This window comes from Phyllobates terribilis, unplaced genomic scaffold (genome assembly GCF_046119375.1).
Source record: "Phyllobates terribilis strain yellow unplaced genomic scaffold, ASM4611937v1 Scaffold_1__5_contigs__length_1240528914, whole genome shotgun sequence".
Taxonomy (NCBI): Eukaryota; Metazoa; Chordata; class Amphibia; order Anura; family Dendrobatidae; genus Phyllobates; species Phyllobates terribilis.
Genome location: NW_027362761.1, coordinates 601,199,103 through 601,215,648, shown reverse-complemented (window position 1 = coordinate 601,215,648; position 16,546 = coordinate 601,199,103). Strand labels below are relative to the sequence as shown.

The 16,546-nt window shown below is 47.1% G+C and overlaps 3 protein-coding genes across 3 annotated transcripts in view; all 3 read right to left on the bottom strand.

Annotated features, from left to right (window-relative positions):
- The window catches only part of LOC141272310 (gastrula zinc finger protein XlCGF66.1-like), an 81,527-nt gene that overhangs the window by 42,469 nt on the left and 22,512 nt on the right, over window positions 1–16,546 (bottom strand). The gene's annotated exons all lie outside the window — the stretch shown is intronic.
- LOC141272332 (uncharacterized) lies at window positions 548–2,471 on the bottom strand. The gene is made up of 2 exons (XM_073682935.1): window positions 1,337–2,471; window positions 548–1,254 (listed from the first exon to the last, which is right to left on the bottom strand). Exons 1-2 carry the CDS (start codon window positions 2,454–2,456, stop codon window positions 698–700), a joined length of 1,677 nt encoding a protein of 558 aa, XP_073539036.1. The 5' UTR covers window positions 2,457–2,471; the 3' UTR covers window positions 548–697.
- LOC141165195 (uncharacterized) lies at window positions 11,541–15,850 on the bottom strand. The gene is made up of 4 exons (XM_073650830.1): window positions 15,716–15,850; window positions 15,214–15,396; window positions 12,098–12,253; window positions 11,541–11,735 (listed from the first exon to the last, which is right to left on the bottom strand). The coding sequence occupies exons 1-4, from the start codon at window positions 15,797–15,799 to the stop codon at window positions 11,541–11,543; spliced, it is 618 nt and encodes a 205-aa protein (XP_073506931.1). The 5' UTR covers window positions 15,800–15,850.

The following is a 16,546-nucleotide window of genomic DNA, read 5'->3' as shown; positions in this document are numbered from 1 at the left end:
AGTGTAGATTTGTAATGCTGTGGAATACCTCACTAAAACAACCGCCAATTCTCTCCCTCGCTCAGCAGCACCTCTCCCTACACTGTCTGATTCCGGAGTGACTGTGTCGAGCATGGCGGCGCCAGGTCTTATATAGACCCAATGACGCTATGCGGCCAGCCAATCACGGTAATGCCACAACCAACAAGGCTGAGGCATTACCGTGCCAAGCAGGCAATCTCCGCATGTTAATTGGCTGTCTAAATGTCTAAACAGCACCAAACATGCAGGGAGAGGACTCAGGCTCCCGCCCGAGCATTCAAAATATGCTCGCCGAGTACCAAACATCTGGAGCACTGAGATGCTCGGGCGAGTACCAAATCACTAACCAACCATACTTTCATGTTTTGATTCTAAAAAAATTTCTATGGAATTCAGTGTTGGCAAAATTTTAGAAATTGTTCTTGTGTTCAGTGAGATATTAAATAAAATTTATCAAAAGGGGTGTACTCATTTATGCTGAGCAATGTTTATTAAAATTGATGAAACACAGAGAACATAATTACAGTTTCTTTCCTGTTTGACTACTCATGTTTTACAAGATATGATTTATGTGCAAAAGATTTCCCACATTCTGAACATGAATACGGCTTCTCTCCTGTGTGACTTCTCTCGTGGCTCAAAAGACTTGATTTCTTTTGTAAAGCATTTCTCAAAGTCAACATGAATACGGCTTCTCTCCTGTGTGAATTCTCTGATGCATAAGAAGTTTTGATTCATCTCTAAAGCTTTTTCCACATTGTAAACAAGAAAACAGTTTCTCTCCTGTGTGAATTCTTTGATGCCTAACAAGATCTGATTTACTTCTAGAACATTTCCCACATTCTGAACACGAATATGGCTTCTCTCCTGTGTGAATTTTATGATGTTTAACAAGATCTGATTTACTTCTAGAACATTTCCCACATTCTGAACACGAATATGGCTTCTCTCCTGTGTGAGTTCTCTGATGTTTAATAAGATCTGATTTACTTCTAGAACATTTCCCACATTCTGAACACGAATATGGCTTCTCTCCTGTGTGAGTTCTCTGATGTTTAATAAGATTCCCTTTGACTGTAAAGCATTTCCCACATTCTGAACATGAATATGGCTTCTCTCCTGTGTAGATTCTCTGATGTGTAACAAGATGTGATTTATTTGTAAAGCACCTTCCACATACTAAACATGAAAAAGGCTTTTCTCCTGTGTGAATTCTTTGATGTTTAACAAGCACTGAATTATCTATAAAACATTTCTCACATTCTGAACATGAATATGGCTTCTCTCCTGTGTGAATTCTCTGATGTGTAATGACTCCTTTTATCTGTAAAGCATTTCCCACATTCTGAACATGCATACGGCTTCTCTCCTGTGTGGATTTTCTGATGTCTAACAAGATGTGATTTATTTGTAAAGCACCTTCCACATACTAAACATGAAAAAGGCTTCACTCCTGTGTGAATTCTTTGATGTTTAACAAGCACTGAATTGTCTATAAAACATTTCCGACATTCTGAACATGAATATGACTTCTCTCCTGTGTGAATTTTCTGATGTTTAATAAGATCCCCTTTATGTCTAAAGCAATTCCCACATTCTGAACATGAATATGGCTTCTCTCCTGTGTGAATTTTATGATGTCTAATAAGGCTCCCTTTATCGATGAAGGACTTCCCACATTCTGAACATGAATATGGCTTCTCTCCTGTGTGGATTTTCTGATGTGCAACAAGCTGTGATTTATCTGGAAAGCACCTTCCACACTGTAAACATGAAAAAGGCTTTTCTCCTGTGTGAATTCTTTGATGTTTAACAAGCACTGAATTATCTATAAAACATCTCCCACATTCTGAACATGAATACGGCTTCTCTCCTGTGTGAATTTTCTGATGTTTTGTAAAACTCCCTTTATCTGTGAAGGACTTCTCACATTCTGAACATGAATACGGCTTCTCACCTGTGTGAATTTTCTGATGTTTTATAAGACTCCCTTTATCTGTGAAGGACTTCCCACATTCCGAACATGAAAATGACTTTTCTCCTGTGTGAATTCTCTCATGTATAACAAATTTTGATTTACTTGTAAAGCATTTCCCACATTCTGAACAGGAGTATGGCTCTTCTCCTTTGTGTTTTCTTTGTATTAAACAATCTGAGCTTTTAGTAAGTTGCTTGTCACACTGAAATCTTGTATCTGTGTCACCTGGAATTGTGGTAACAATGTGAGATTGCTCAGGAGATGATTCCTCATGATTAGGAGGATTATAAGAAGGTGAAGTGTTGTGAAGTCCAGGAGGTGCAGGAAGGGTGATGAGGTTTCCTCCATTAGAGTGCTTCCTGATATCTTCTTTTTTACAATTTAGTGATAAACCGTTATTCTCACAAGGATTTCCTGTAAGGAGGAAAGATAGATTTGTTTTAAAGAAAAAAATCATATCCAAAGAGATTTCTAAATGTATTTTATGGAGCTCACAATGAAGACCCTCGTCAGTGAAAGTACCGGTAATAAGGAAGACAACTACATGCCATAACATTAACACAATGACGGGTAAAGTGAAGGCGGCCCTACATCCAGGAGCAGTCGAGCTCCGGCCACCGTAATCAGGTCCACAGCATGTATAAGAGCATAATAGGAAACCTTAGAAGACTGCAATAGTGCTGAAGGTACATTAACCCCTAAAGGACCAAGATACTTTGCTCGTTATGTGGGTTAATGACCAGGCCTCATTTTACAATTCTGACCAGCATCACTTTATGTGGTAATTCAACGTATCCCACTGATTCTGAGACTGTTTTTTTCGTGACAGATTGCACTTTATGTTAGTGGTAAATTTTGGTCGTTATTATTTGCCTTTAATTCTGAAAATATAAAAAAAAATTGGCAAAAATTTTTTGAGTATTTTGCAATTTTCAACCTTTGAATTTTTATGCCCTTAAACCAGCGAGTTATATCACACAAAATAGTTAATAAATAACATTTTCCACATGTCTACTTTACATCAGCATCATTGATGAAACTTGTTAGGAAGTTAGAAGGGTTAAAAGTTTATCATTTCTCATTTTTTCCAACAAAATTTACAAAACCATATTTTTTAGGGAAAACATCACATTTAAAGTGACTGAGGGTCCTGTGATAGAAAATACCCAAAAGTGACACCATTTTAAAAACTGCACCCCTCACAGTCCTCAAAACCACATTCAAGAAGTTTATTAACCCTTTAGGGGCTTCACAGGAATTAAAGCAATGTGGAAGGGAAAAGTATTTCCACAAAAATGTTATTTTAGCTCCAAATTTTTAATTTTCAGAAAGGTAGCAGGAGAAAATGGACCATAACATTTGTTGTACACTTTCCCCTGAGTATGTCAATGCCCCATATGTGGAGGAAAACTACTGTTTGGGTGCACAGCAGGACTCAGAAGGGAGGGAGCGCCATTTGAAGTTTGGAGTACAAAAGTGGCTGATGTAGATAGCGGACGCCATATCGCGTTTGGAGAGTCCTTGATGTGCCTAAACAGAAGGAACCTCACACAACTGACCCCATTTTGGAAACTAGACCCCTCAAGGAATTTATCTAAAATGTATGGGGAGCATTTTGAAACCACAGGTGCTTCACGGAATTTTAAGAAATTGGACCGTGAAAGTTAAAAAAAATAAATAAATTTCCCCCAAAAATGTTATTTTGGCCACAAATTAATAATTTTCACAAATAAATTATCTAGGGGTGTAGTGAGCATTTTGACGCCATATGTGTTTCACAAAATGTTATACCATTGAACGGAGAAGACACAAAAAAATAGCTGGATAATTGGGGGTGATAGCTGGACAAGGCGGTTGGGTCGAGGGATGGCTTTTTGAGGATGGGCGTGATTGAGGCATTTTTGAAGGCAGCGGGGAAGGTACGAGAAGTTAGTGATAGGTTGAAGAGATGGGCTAGGGATGGGGTGAGTGTGGGGGTGAGGTTGGGGAGGAGGTGGGAAGGGATGGGGTTGAGTGCACATGTGGTGAGGTGTGATTTGGAGAGGAGACGAGTAAGGTCTCTTTCCGTGATATTGGGAAGGGAGGTTATAGAGGTAGGGAAATGGTGTGGAAAACAAAGGGATTGTGGTAGTTGGGCAGTAAAGACTTGCCGTGTTTGGTCAATCTTGTTTTTGAAGTGTGTGGCAAACTCCTCAGCAGAGAAGACGGAGGTCGGAGGGGGAAGTGGAGGGCAGAGGAGAGAGTTAAAAGTGTTGAATAACTGTTTGGGGTTGTAGGACAGGGAAAATATGAGGGTTGTGAAGTAGGCCTGTTTAGCAGAGGTGAGTGCTGATTTAAATGTGAGTGTTGCTTGTTTGAATGCAGTGAAGTCATCTTGAAAATGTGTTTTCTTTCAACGCCGCTCTGCTACCCTGCACGCTTGATTGGAGCTGTTTAGTGAGGTTTTTATGCCAGGGTTGCCTATTGACTCGTCGTGCTCTGCCATGCATAAGAGGGGCAACCGAGTCAATAGCTGATGCGAGAGTGGCATTGTAGAAAGCAGTGGCGCTGTTTGTGTTGTGGAGTGAAGATATGGATGTCAGTGGTAGAATAGAGTCAGAGAGTGTGTGAGTGTCTAGATGTACAAGGTTTCTGAGGGGGCGTGCTAGTTGCTGGACATGGGTGACAGATGACCAGGACAGGGATGAGAAAGTGAGTAGATGGTGGTCAGATAGGGGAAGGGGGGAGGTTGTGAGGTTAGATAAGCAGCAGAGTCGGGTGAAGATCAGGTCTAGTGTGTGTCCGTCTGTGTGGGTGGCTGAGGAGGACCACTGAGTAAGTCCAAAGGATGAAGTAAGTGACAGGTATTTGGATGCTGTTGACTGGCAAGTGTCAGTGGGGATGTTGAAATCGCCCATGATGATTGTAGGAATGTCAGCAGAGAGAAAGTAAAGAAGACAGGTGGCGAATTGGTCAATAAAGGCAGTGATCGGGCCCGGAGGTCGGTATATCACAGCCACTTGGAGGTTGGAGGGAGAGTAGATAAGGACAGAGTGGACTTCAAAAGAAGGGAGAATAAGGGAGGGTAGAGGGGGAGTTGGGCCAAAGGTGCAGATGTTAGAAAGGAGAAGACCCACTCCTCCACCATGTCTGTCACCAGGGCAAGGAGTGCGGGTGAAGTGCAAGCCATCGTAATACAGCGCAGCAGGGGAGGCAGTGTCGGAAGGTGTCAGGTAGAGGGGGAATAGGGCCAAAGGTGCAGTTGTTAGAAAGGAGAAGACCCACTCCTCCACCATGTCTGTCACCAGGGCGAGGAGTGTGGGTGAAGTGGAGGCCACCGTAACACAGCGCAGCAGGGGAGGCAGTGTCGGAAGGTGTCAGCCATGTCTCTGTGATGCCCAGGAAGGAGAGACTGCGAAAGGTAAAGAGGTCGTGGACAAAATGGAGCTTGTTGCATTCCAGGGTGCTCCAGAGAGAGGGAGCATGGGGGTGGGCATCATGGGCACGGGTTTTACATAGGAGAGGTTGTGGTAGTTTGCAGTTGGTTTGAAGCGATAGGTGGGGGAATTGGTGGAAGGTGCAAGCTGTGGGGGTCCAGGATTGGGAGATATGTCGCCAGCAGTAAGGAAAGGGAGAGAGAGGGAGAGCAGGTGGGAGAAGGAGAGTGTCCGGCTTGTGTTATGTTTTGGTAGGATAGACCTGAGGTTGAGGAGCAGGTCTGTAGATGAGGTCAGGTGGGGAGGTAAGAGGGAAGGAGAGATGATGATTTGGTTAGAGGGTGCTGGGGTTTGGGGATAGCGAAGCACAGTGAGGATTAGTGGGGCAAAAACAGTAAGGGTGTATGTTAGCATAATGAATGTTAAGTGTGAATGAGAAAGAGAATCTAAGTACAATTAGTAAATAGTTATTCGTACATTCTGGTCACTTCTGGCCCATTTTTGGCATATTTCATTTTTAGACCCTTAAAAAGCGACCCTTTAGAAACCAGACCCGTCTGTGCCAGACTTGGCTCACTTGATTTATGGAGCTCTGAACAGCACATGAGATGGCTCAGGTGTGCAGGAGCCGCAGGAAGACTGCTCACAAAAGCATGGGTGGAGGGGGGAGTAATTAGGACACAGAGGCTAAATGTATTCAGGAAACAGACAGTCAAGGACCAGTGTGTTTTGGGATCAAAGGATTGAGGTGATGAACGTGCAGATGGGATCAAACATACCAAGGACAGATAGAATGAAATTAGCAGGGATCAGTGGATACACAGCAGATATTGGATGCAGGGAACATACCGGGAGACAGATAGATACAGTTTGGAAAAGACGGTCAGATATGCAGCGTGGGGCAGCATATAGCGAGCGCTACTTGACTCTTGGAGAACAAATTTTTTTAGAATAGTTTGCGGACTCCATATATGGAGCCCCTAAGTGCAGAAGAGCAGAATCCCCCCTCAAGTGATCCCGTTTTGGAAATTACACCTATCTGGGAATTTATCTACAGGTGTAGTGATGAATTTGACTACATCGATGTTTTTCAGAAATGAGCAGCAATGGATGTTGCAAAGTGAAAATGCATATATTCCATTATAGTGCCTGTGAAGACCTGGGGTCTTCCATGGGCGATATGCTACTCAGACAACACAGGGTGAGGGTAAAACACCGTGGCAATACTTTACTGACCCACAAAGAGGACAATAAACACACAGAACAGTCCCAGCAAATACCTAAGATGGTACAACATTACACAGTCTCACCCTTCCTTCTCCGCCCAAATGGGATAAAACAGCTGCGACTTTGGAAACTTCCATGGCCAACTACCTCAACCAGTGGCTTCCCGCTTCTGGCGGCTCCCCACAGAGAGAAGGTAGCGGTAAGCTTAGGAAGCTAGTAGTCCATCAAGGTACAAGGCCAGGTGACCCGAGGGTCCCACCCTGGCTTTTCCGAGAGTTTCCATGGGGCCAGATGACCGGTGGGTCCCACTCTGGCTTCTTTGAATGTCTCCATGGGTTCCAGGCGACCGGTGGGTCCCTCCTGGCAACTCCAAACAACATATCTATGTGGCCAAGTGACTTCATCGTCATAACCTGGTCTCCCCAAATGTATCCTTGTTCTCTGATGGTCAATAGAGCAGAGATCCGTATCTTTCCAGTCAGGGCTGATACCCTTATGCCGGAGTCATGTAGAATCCAAATCTGTGTGTCTTTGAATGGAATTGCCATGCTACCCATCTACTGTCCTGAAGGATGTCTCTCATTCTCCTTTCTGATTCTCTGCTTCAAGACTAACTACTACAGAAGCACATGTCCCTTAAAAATAGCTACAGTTGTCTGTGCAATTACACATTCACAGGTAAGGTGTTAGGAAGGGCATTGTTTGAGCTAATCAATTTACATAGTTGGTCTTGTAAATAAACATCTAGTTGCCTTTTAGTGCAACATGTCTTTAGCATAGTAAACATCTTTGTTTCCAAACGAATAGAAGTTCATATTCAGGGTAATACAAATACTGGTCTGTTCTTATTGACCAGGCACATAAATACACAAACATTTACAAGTCAACACCAAGATAATAGTGTATTAATTTATTTATTTTACTCACTTATATAGTTCCATTAATTCCACAGCGCTTTACAGACATTATGGGCACTGTCCCCATTGGGGCTCGTAATCTAAATTCCCTATTAGGATGTCTTTGGAATGTGGGAGGAAACCGGAGAACCTGGAGGAAACCCAAGCAAACACGGGGAGAACATACAAACTATTTGCAGATGTTGTCCTTGGTGGGATTTGAACCCAGGGCCCCAGCGCTGCAAGGCTGCAGTGCTAACCACTGAGCCACTGTGACTTAACAAATCTAATCGTCTGGCTAATTAAAATTTTAAGCTGTATCGTCACAGCGCCCATACGATGTAGTGCCCAGTACACTGTAGCGCCCGGTATATTGCAGTGCCTAGTACATTATGCTCAGCTTGTGCTTCTGGAGACACGCACCCTGTAAATTAAGTGGGCTCTCCTAGCTACAATAATGCCAAACATGTGGACGCTAAGGCGGCGTGCACACGATGCGTTTTTCATGCGTTTCCGCTGCGGAATTTCCGCAGCGGAAACGCATCAAAAACGCATGGTAATCCGCACCCCATGGTCCCCAATGGCATTCTGCAATGTCAATGCACATGCTGCGGATTTTTCCGCAGCGTTTCTGCAGCGCAAATAAATCCGCAGCATGTTCATTAATTTTGCGGAAGCGCCGCCATTGACTTACATTGAGACGCATAGAATCCGTGTCTGTACATTTGTACAAGCGGATAATATGCGTTTCAATGTGCGGATGGTACCCAGTTCTGGAGGAGAGAAGACTCTCATCCAGACCTGGGTACCATTGTACCTGTAAAAAAAAGAATAAAATAATAAATAAAGTTATATTTACCTGTCCGGCGGCCCCTGCAGCGCTTCTCCTTCCAGGACCTGAGATGACGTTGCGGTCATGTGACCGCAGGCTGTCTCGCGAGATGCCGGCAACCAGGAAGGAGCGCGACAGTACACGCGGCGGCATCGGGGGTGAGTATAGCTTTATTTTTTTATTTTTACGGTCACACTGTATAAATCCATGCCGTTTGCATTTATATAGTGTGACCTAGTTGTCAAGCACTTTCCAAGTGATGCTATCGCCTGGAAAGTGCTTGTCAGTCCGCATGCGGAAACACATGCGTTAACGCACGTGGGTACACATGTGAATCCGCATGTATTCTGCAGGAAAAACGCATGCACAATCTGCATGCAATTTTTCTGCCAGGGAGATGCAGAAATGCTGCAGAATTTTTCTGCTTCATTTCTGCATCGTGGGCACATAGCCTTACTTGTGGTTTAAGCATACTGTGGGGCACAGGAGGAGAGGATATTTAGATGAGCAGATCTTGCTGGATTTCATTAGGTGGGAGCCACGTCACATAATGTGGACACCCTATGTTTTTGTTAATATGATGAACCAGAGTGGGGACTTGTTTTTCGTGGGTTGAGTAGAAGCTTTTATTGGTGGCATTCTGGGGTACAGAACATTTTAGATCACATTTATCCTGCGCTCTACGCTGAGCACTTACATCAGGGTTTCCATCTAAATCTACAAAATACGTGATTCAGATGACACCCCCAAGGGATCCATTCACTATAATGTGGCAGCAGAGTTACTCTGGACACCGTCAGGCCTCTGTTCAGCTGTGTCCTTCTTTTCAGAGATGCACAAAACTGTGCTAACGGCTCTTTTACGCACGCTGAAAAAGACGGAGAATGCCAAATCCAGGTCAGATGGGGTCCACAATGCCTCCATCTGCCTCATTACAGGGAATCTTCTGCAAAAGGTTCTGTCTGGATCACAAGCTCAGTCATTTATATGGCAGCACGGGACTTGTGTAAGAACAATATGGAAGTAATATTAGAAGTCATATAATTAGGAAAATTAAGAATTTGATTCCTAAATCATCAAAAACAGGTGTGGAGGCGGCCCCGTTAGTCATCGGTGCACAGCCGGACTCTACAGGAGCAGCCGCGCCATCACCGGACTCTTCTGCTGTGATGTGGACAACGGATAAAGCTTCACTGCACCGGAGACTTCATACAATATCACACACCGGTCATCATCATCACCACACACCGGTCATCATCATCATCACACGCCGGTCATTATACATACCTGTGGAAACATCTACCGGAATCTCCTCCTTCACGTCACTCACACACGGCTGATCCTCCCTCGTCATCGCTTCTTCTTCAGTCTCGTCCTTCACTTTATTCTTAGTCGGATCTTCCTCCTGATATATCAGATGTAACAATCAGCACAATACAAGAAACCACCAAAATCTGTGACATCTATGACCTCGATCAGAAATGTCCCCCATATACAGATCCGGTACAGGGCTCAGCACCGTCTACCTGATGACTCTCCGGGATGTTGTGATTCTCCTCTGGACAGTCCTGGGGATACAGAGGACGGGGACATCTCTCTGGTGGATTTCTCCTCCTGGATCCATCTGTGGAGACACAGAGACTGAATACATGACCTGCCGTGTATCTGTTTATATATGAGACTCGTCTCTCAGAACCGGTAATTCTATGTTTATGTATCAGGGAATAAATTACATTGTTGTGGTCCTCACCCCCGGTACCAAGGACCCAGCACATTGTGGGCCTCAAGTATGAAGTGATAATCAGCGAGGCCAAAGCCTAATGCTCTCTGCTCTGGACTCGGAGGATGAGGACCCTGAGGAGAGGGACAGAGAAGACCCTCGTCAGTCAGATGAAGGAGCCGTACTAAGAAATACAACTTCTCCAAGTTTCATCTCCACCAGGGATGGAGCCACAGAGGAGCTGGAGAAAGCTCCACATTTCCATCCATTGGTTTCTTCTGTCCTAATTCACTGTATGGAGATTGGGGGAAGGACGGTGACCATTTACCAGTGATTGTATTTTGAGAGCCAAAAAAAACCACGAGTTAATGCGTTTTTATTCCTTTTTAAATAGACATAAATCTCCGCATCCACCTCGATATAAACACTAAAATAGGCAGCAAGTGATGAAAAGTTCTGCATTTGTCTCTGAAGGAGGAAAAAAGGGCACATGTACGGCTGACGGATGAAGTCTCCGCACCCGGAAGGACGGTGTTGTGGGGAGCACCCGGTACACAGCGGTTAGTACCTATCAATGTGTAGAAAGGACAACTAGAGAGCCGGCACCGGGGTCATGGGCGCTTACTGATGCACACGGGGAGCCAAGGAGAGATTGTCTGGTCCGATGCCACAGAATCTTTTTAACCCAAAAAATATATTCAAAAAACAAACCCAGAAGTTTGGAATCGCTGTACCTGTTCTGACCTGGAAAATCGCCACAAGGTCGTTCTTACCGCCCAATAAACGCAGAGAAACAAAAAACAAAATATAAATGTGGAATTGCGGTTTTTTTTTTTTTTTTTAACTGTCTCACCTCAGCTGGATTTTTTTTTCCTGATTTCAGCACATTATATGGTAAAATGCACAATTTGTCCTGCAAAAAAAACACAAAACCTCAAACATCTGTGGATAGAAAATAAAAATGTTCTGGCTGATGGAAGGAGAGGAAAAAAAAATTGGAAATTTTCCCCAACAGGATGAGGTTGAAACATTGATATTGACTCCTAGGATTGCTGACTGCTGTAGGTGGCGCTAGAGACCCCGTTCTCTGCATATCTTATTTCCCATGGGGCATTGCATGGCCTATAACTCTCTGTACTCAGAATCTCCGCTCTCCTCCAGGAGACACATTTCCCCCTATAGAGAGGAGTGCGCGGTGATCCGACCTTCTCCTCCAGGAGACACATTCCCCCTATAGAGAGGAGTGCGCGGTGATCGACCTTCTCCTCCAGGAGACACATTCCCCTTATAGAGAGGAGTGCGCGGTGATCGACCTTCTCCTCCAGTACGGAAAGTTCTGTGCTTCTCCGCCGGCAGAGCGAGTGGTGAATAGACGCGGGGGCCGAGAACTGCTGGAGCCTCCATGTCCGGCTCTGGGGGGGGATCGACTCCACCACGCTCCATCTTTATATCAGGACTCGTGTTTCGGGGTCTGAGGGACGGTCCCGTGCCGATATTTATCCAGGACTTTGTTCTCAGTACGGAGAAAGTGATTTGTCACAAAGAAGAAGAATGAACGGAGGAGACCAAGGAAGGTCACACAAGTGTCAGCCAAGAGGGAGGAGCCAGACGCCCGACCACGACTGATGACGACATTGAGCCGATTCTGAGGGACGGACGAGCGACAGCGGATTAGGGGGAAAATCATCAGTAAATTAACCCCGACTCTGCTGAGTAACAATCCACGACAGACTCAGGTACCGAAAGATCTCACAGGAGAGAACGGACAGAAGCGCTGGGACATCTGCAGACAAAATGTGACCGATGCTCTAAGAAAGGGGAAAGATTCAGAAAGAAGCCGCCGAGGACGAAGACTCAAGACTGATGAAGACGACAGCGGAGAAACCGCGACTCACAGATCAGAAGAGAATAATCAGGGAATGAAAGCTGTGAGAAAATGTAGAGAAAACCAGAGCAAGTCTGGAGAAAAATCATCTATTATAGGACGAGGCCGAGAGACGTCATCACATCCACCGGAGCCAACAAGAGTCTCCTCTCACCTGGTGATGTCAGAGGCCGGAGCTCCTCCATCATCACCTCCTGGTACCGATCCTGGTGTCCTTCTAGATACTCCCACTCCTCCATGGAGAGATAGACAGCGACGTCCTGACACCTTATAGGAACCTGACAACAACGACACCGTCATCACCCAGAATCCTCCAGTGCTGCCCTGTATAATGTCCCAGCAATCACCTCTCCGCTCATCACCTAGAATCCTCCAGTGCTGTCCTGTATAATGTCCCAGCAGTCACCTCTCCAGTCATCACCCAGAATCCTCCAGTGCTGTCCTGTATAATGTCCCAGCAGTCACCTCTCCGCTCATCACCCAGAATCCTCCAGTGCTGTCCTGTATAATGTCCCAGCAGTCACCTCTCCGGTCATCACCCAGAATCCTCCAGTGCCGTGCTGTATAATGTCCCAGCAGTCACCTCTCCGCTCATCACCCAGAATCCTCCAGTGCTGTCCTGTATAATGTCCCAGCAGACATCTCTCCAGTCATCACCCAGAATCCTCCAGTGCTGTCCTGTATAATGTCCCAGCAGTCACCTCTCCGCTCATCACCCAGAATCCTCCAGTGCTGTCCTGTACAATGTCCCAGCAGTCACCTCTCCGCTCATCACCCAGAATCCTCCAGTGCCATCCTGTATAATGTCCCAGCAGTCACCTCTCCACTCATCACCCAGAATCCTCCAGTGCTGTCCTGTATAATGTCCCAGCAGTCACCTCTCCGCTCATCACCCAGAATCCTCCAGTGCTGTCCTGTATAATGTCCCAGCAGTCACCTCTCTGCTCATCACCCAGAATCCTCCAGTGCTGTCCAGTATAATGTCCCAGCAGTCACCTCTCCGCTCATCACCCAGAATCCTCCAGTGCTGTCCTGTATAATGTCCCAACAGTCACCTCTCTGGTCATTACCCAGAATCCTCCAGTGCTGTCCTGTATAATGTCCCAGCAGTCATCTCTCTGGTCATCACCCAGAATCCTCCAGTGCCGTCCTGTATAATGTCCCAGCAGTCACCTCTCCGCTCATCACCCAGAATCCTCCAGTGCTGTCCTGTATAATGTCCCAGCAGTCACCTCTCCGGTCATCACCCAGAATCCTCCAGTGCCGTCCTGTATAATGTCCCAGCAGTCACCTCTAAGCTCATCACCCAGAATCCTCCAGTGCTGTCCTGTATAATGTCCCAGCAGTCACCTCTCCGGTCATCCCCCAGAATCCTCCAGTGCTGTCCTGTATAATGTCCCAGCAGTCACCTCTCCGGTCATCACCCAAAATCCTCCAGTGCTGTCCTGTATAATGTCCCGGCAGTCACCTCTCCGGTCATCACCAAGAATCCTCCAGTGCTCTCCTATATAATGTCCCAGCAGTCAACTCTCCGATCATCACCCAGAATTCTCCAGTGCTGTCCTGTATAATGTCCCAGCAGTCACCTCTCCGGTCATCACCCAGAATCCTCCAGTGCTGTCCTGTATAATGTCCCAGCAGTCACCTCTCCGCTCATCACCCAGAATCCTCCAGTGCTGTCCTGTATAATGTCCCAGCAGTCACCTCTCTGCTCATCACCCAGAATCCTCCAGTGCTGTCCAGTATAATGTCCCAGCAGTCACCTCTCCGCTCATCACCCAGAATCCTCCAGTGCTGCCTTGTATAATGTCCCAACAGTCACCTCTCTGGTCATTACCCAGAATCCTCCAGTGCTGTCCTGTATAATGTCCCAGCAGTCACCTCTCTGGTCATCACCCAGAATCCTCCAGTGCCGTCCTGTATAATGTCCCAGCAGTCACCTCTCCGCTCATCACCCAGAATCCTCCAGTGCTGTCCTGTATAATGTCCCAGCAGTCACCTCTCCGGTCATCACCCAGAATCCTCCAGTGCCGTCCTGTATAATGTCCCAGCAGTCACCTCTAAGCTCATCACCCAGAATCCTCCAGTGCTGTCCTGTATAATGTCCCAGCAGTCACCTCTCCGGTCATCCCCCAGAATCCTCCAGTGCTGTCCTGTATAATGTCCCAGCAGTCACCTCTCCGGTCATCACCCAAAATCCTCCAGTGCTGTCCTGTATAATGTCCCAGCAGTCACCTCTCCGGTCATCACCAAGAATCCTCCAGTGCTCTCCTATATAATGTCCCAGCAGTCACCTCTCCGATCATCACCCAGAATCCTCCAGTGCTGTCCTGTATAATGTCCCAGCAGTCACCTCTCCGGTCATCACCCAGAATCCTCCAGTGCTGTCCTGTATAATGTCCCAGCAGTCACCTCTCCGGTCATCACCCAGAATCTTCCAGTGCTCTCCTATATAATGTCCCAGCAGTCACCTCTCCGATCATCACCCAGAATCCTCCAGTGCTGTGCTGTATAATGTCCCAGCAGTCACCTCTCCAGTCATCACCCAGAATCCTCCAGTGCTGTCCTGTATAATGTCCCAGCAGTCACCTCTCCGGTCATCACCCAGAATCCTCCAGTGCTGTCCTGTATAATGTCCCAGCAGTCACCTCTCCGGTCATCACCCAGAATCCTCCAGTGCTCTCCTATATAATGTCCCAGCAGTCACCTCTGCGGTCATCACCCAGAATCCTCCAGTGCTGTCCTGTATAATGTCGCAGCAGTCACCTCTCCGGTGATCACCCAGAATCCACCAGTGCTGTCCTGTATAATGTCCCAGCAGTCACCTCTCCGCTCATCACCCAGAATCCTCCAGTGCTGTCCTGTATAATGTCCCAGCAGTCACCTCTCCACTCATCACCCAGAATCCTCCAGTGCTGTCCTGTATAATGTCCCAGAAGTCACCTCTCCGGTCATCACCCAGAATCCTCCTGTGCTGTCCTGTATAATGTCCCAGCAGTCACCTCTCCGCTCATCACCCAGAATCCTCCTGTGCTGTCCTGTATAATGTCCCAGAAGTCACCTCTCCGGTCATCACCCAGAATCCTCCTGTGCTGTCCTGTATAATGTCCCAGCAGTCACCTCTCCGGTCATCACCCAGAATCCTCCAGTGCTGTCCTGTATAATGTCCCAGCAGTCACCTCTCCGGTCATCACCCAGAATCCTCCAGTGCTGTCCTGTATAATGTCCCAGCAGTCACCTCTCCGCTCAGCAGGTCAATCATCTTGTTGCTGAGCTCTAGGATCTTCTTCCTCTTCCTCTCATGTATCGGGGGGTGCGGGGGAGGCTCTGTGATGGGGTCCGGGCTCCGCCCTCCTGACTCCTGGAGATGGATGATGGGAGTCACACCCTCCCCCGGTGTCTTCCTCACTATTGTGTAATCCTGTGTATGGAGAGAGACACTTAGGGAGAAGAATTCCTTCCCGACTCCAGATCTGACAATCAGTAGAAATCCCGGGATCAATAACCGTCTCCAGTAATCTGGGGCCATAACCTGGAATATTATTACACTCAGGACAGACATCCAGGCCCCTCTACAGCTCTTATAGGGAATCCCCATGACAACTCCTCCTGGCAGAGAGCTGCACACAATCACTGCTCTTACAGTAAAGAATCCTTCTCTTCCTCTTCTGGATTTCCTCTTCCTGATGTCGGACTTGTTACATAACACAATAAAGCTGATAGAAATGTAGAGGAGTTACCTCTCCGCTCAGCAGGGAGATGATCTCCAGGGTGAAGTGTAATAATCTTCTGGTGGTCTCGTCCTCGTCCATCCTCGGGGTCATTCAGGAGAAGGAGGGATGAACACTGGATCAGCTGGAGGGATCTCGTCCTGCCGGCGTCTTCATGATAAAGGAGAAGATGGAGGTCACAGGGGACGATATAACGACAATCACTGAATTCTGCCCCAAATATCCGACATTTATCAGGAAGAATCTGGAGGAAAAGACACAAACTCCACCGCGGCCTCCTCCACCGATCTGACCGCTCATTATCAGCCTCGTAGGAGGACGGTCACCGTGGTAACTACACCGCCAGCAGAGGACGGTCACCGTGGTAACTACAGCGCCAGCAGGGGACGGTCACCGTGATAACTACACCGCCAGCGGAGGACGGTCACCATGGTAACTACAGCGCAAGCGGAGGACAGTCACCGTGGTAACTACAGTGTTAGCGGGGGACGGTTACCGTGGTAACTACACCTCCAGCGGAGGACTGTCACCGTGGTAACTACACCTACAGCGGGGGAAGGTTACCGTGGTAACTACAGTGCCAGCGGAGGACGGTCACCGTGGTAACTACACCTCCAAAGGGGGACGGTCACCGTGGTAACTACAGCTCCAACAGGGGACGGTCACCGTGGTAACTCCACCTCCAGCAGGGGGCGGTCACCGTGGTAACTTCACCTCCAGCAGGGGGGGGCGGTCACCGTGGTAACTCCACCTCCAGCGGGGGACGCTCACCGTGGTAACTCCACCTCCAGCGGGGGACGCTCACCGTGGTAACTCCACCTCCAGCGGGGGACGCTCACC

Coding starts and splice junctions, on each gene's coding strand:
- LOC141272332 (XM_073682935.1), bottom strand. CDS start 2,456: ATGATTTTTTTCTTTAAAACAAATCTATCTTTCCTCCTTACAGGAAAT. Junction 1,255..1,336: donor ATGCTTTACAGATAAAAGGA/GTCATTACACAT, acceptor TAGATAATTCAG/TGCTTGTTAAACATCAAAGA.
- LOC141165195 (XM_073650830.1), bottom strand. CDS start 15,799: ATGACCCCGAGGATGGACGAGGACGAGACCACCAGAAGATTATTACAC. Junction 15,397..15,715: donor TCTCCCTGCTGAGCGGAGAG/GTAACTCCTCTA, acceptor CTCCATACACAG/GATTACACAATAGTGAGGAA. Junction 11,736..12,097: donor TCTTGTTGGCTCCGGTGGAT/GTGATGACGTCT, acceptor TCCGTCCCTCAG/AATCGGCTCAATGTCGTCAT.